The sequence below is a fragment of the Colobus angolensis genome, unplaced genomic scaffold, assembly GCF_000951035.1.
Source record: "Colobus angolensis palliatus isolate OR3802 unplaced genomic scaffold, Cang.pa_1.0 Scaffold482, whole genome shotgun sequence".
NCBI classification, from domain to species: Eukaryota; Metazoa; Chordata; class Mammalia; order Primates; family Cercopithecidae; genus Colobus; species Colobus angolensis.
Window position 1 is genome coordinate 340181 of NW_012118288.1, and position 2203 is coordinate 342383.

The 2203-nt window shown below is 46.2% G+C and overlaps 1 protein-coding gene across 1 annotated transcript in view; it reads left to right on the top strand.

The window, feature by feature from the left end:
• LOC105524044 (leucine-rich repeats and immunoglobulin-like domains protein 1) overlaps positions 1-2203 on the top strand; it is a gene marked incomplete at its 5' end in the record, with an annotated part of 113240 nt that overhangs the window by 49761 nt on the left and 61276 nt on the right. The window contains 1 exon segment of the mRNA XM_011959136.1: positions 241-378. Coding sequence (XP_011814526.1) covers positions 241-378 — 138 coding nt within the window.

A 2203-nucleotide genomic window follows, 5' to 3' on the forward strand; every position in this document is an offset into this window, starting at 1 on the left:
TTGGAGAGAGAACCCTAGGGATAGAACTCTGACAAACTTGTCCCAGATTAAAAATCTGATACTCTTCTAGCACCTGGCCAGCAGGTAATAACTCGATGGGAAAAGAAATAGGAGATCTCATTTTAAAGAGTGTCACTGCATTACAGTTGTATTGCAGTGGTGGGGGGAACAGGAATACTAGTTTCTTGTAGTTACTTTGCAAAAAGAGATGCTCAAGTCACCTCCCTTGGTGTGTTTCAGGCAGCACAATAAGATTCGCAGCGTGGAGGGGAGCCAGCTGAAGGCCTACCTTTCCTTGGAAGTGTTGGATCTGAGTTCGAACAACATCACGGAAGTGCGGAACACCTGCTTTCCACATGGACCGCCTATAAAGGAGCTGTAAGTGCCTTTGTTCAGCTACCTGTGGCTGGCCCTCTATGTCCAGGCAGCTAACACCTTTACCGGCACCGAGTTCTGGACGCAGGAGGGATGCTTCCTTCCCTTCTCAGCCATGGCTGGGCCAAGTCAGTGGGGATGGTGCGGACCTTCCCTGAGCAGGGTAGGGGCGGGGCCTGTGCATAGAGCACGTCCAGATCTGCAGCATTATCCTGACATTACAGACAGACAAGGGACAGAGGCAGGAAGAGGTTACTTAGCCCGTCCAGGGGACTCAGCGCTCCAAGATGAGAGTCTAGGACTCAGGTACAGGTCGATCTTGACCACAAAGCCTGCTTTCTTTCCCATTTCCTTGGCTGCCTCTCAGAAATGCTTCCAGAGAAGATTCAGGGAGGATGGTTAGAGGATTCACTTTGGAAGCCTGTTTGACAAGGCTTAGCTTATCAGTGCTTATCTTTCTAGTGTCATGCACTGTAAAACAAGTCATTGGGTTTATTTGGGGGAGGGAAGTTACTCTATTCTGTGGGTTTTCAGCACCTTTTAGGTTTGTCTGTTTCTCTTTTACCCATTTTAATGTCCCATCTCACACACAATGGATGGTAGACAGGAAGGAAAAAGGAAAAAAAGTTAAAACCTACTTAATCAACTACTTGTTGGTAGGAAAACTGCAACCCCAGCCTAAAGAGACGTTTTCTAATTCCAGGTGAGTTTTTATTCCCTGTATCATTACTGTTCCAGAATTAACTTTGGAAATCATTTGCAAGGCTAGTTTAGGGGTCATTGTGACCCATATTTTCAGGGAGGGTGAGGTTTGGCACATGGATTTTCCAAGTAAAGACTACAAGGAGAGGAGTGATTTCTTTCTTAGCCTGCATCAGGGTGCCAGAGTTGGGAACAGGAGGCGTTGGCTTTTGTGAAGCCTCCAGTGTGGGCCCTCAAAAGATGTCCATGTGACATCACTTTGCTCGGGACAAAGAAACCATAACTGCTACACTAAGTTGCCCTGACCTCTCCCTGCACGAAAGCGGGAGGGACTTTCTATTTTGGCAGCTATTGGGTGATATATCTTCATCACACAGGCTGTTCTTTAATCTGGGGTGTTGAGAACAAACAGTTCAGGCCTATTTGCAAAGAATCCTTCTGTGCCCTGTGCTAGGCCACTGCCTGCTGGAGAGACAAAAAGTGCCTCGCTCCCTTCCACCCTCCGTGGTAGAAAACCCTCTCTGGTCTTTCTCCTTTTCACTTAGGCCAGAAAAAGCAGCATTTGTTTGGGGAAGGCAGAGGAGAGGCGTTGGAGACCACTTCTTACAGGAATGCCATATTGTTCCTTCTTGTACTTCCTTTTCTTTTTTATTGTTTGATATAATTTGCATACAGCAAGATGCACAGATCTGAGCTGCAGACTTCTGTGCCTTTTGAGAAGCAGTGTCTGCCTTTCTGTATTGTCACAGGAGGTGCCCTGACTTAATCACGCTGTGAGTGTAGGTACCATGATGTATTGCTTGTTTTCTGAAGGGATTCTGCACAGGTCTCTGCGCTAGAGTGTTTGTTTGAGGCATTTAAAATTACAGAAATGAATTAGTTTGTGTTTATAGTGTGTTATGTAATTTATATAGCAAGACTGATTGCAAAATTAAAGGCTATTTCCCTAAATTATTAAATTGACACTGACCTTGCCTTTCGATTGATTTTCTGCTTTCTAGGACTTTTCACATCAACCTTGGGCACTGGGTAGTGAGAAGAGTCCTGCAGGTGGCTCCTGACACAGGGCTGGTGTGTCAGTGGACGTGGAGGTGTTTGAATTTCACTCCCACCCTCTTGGGGTGGC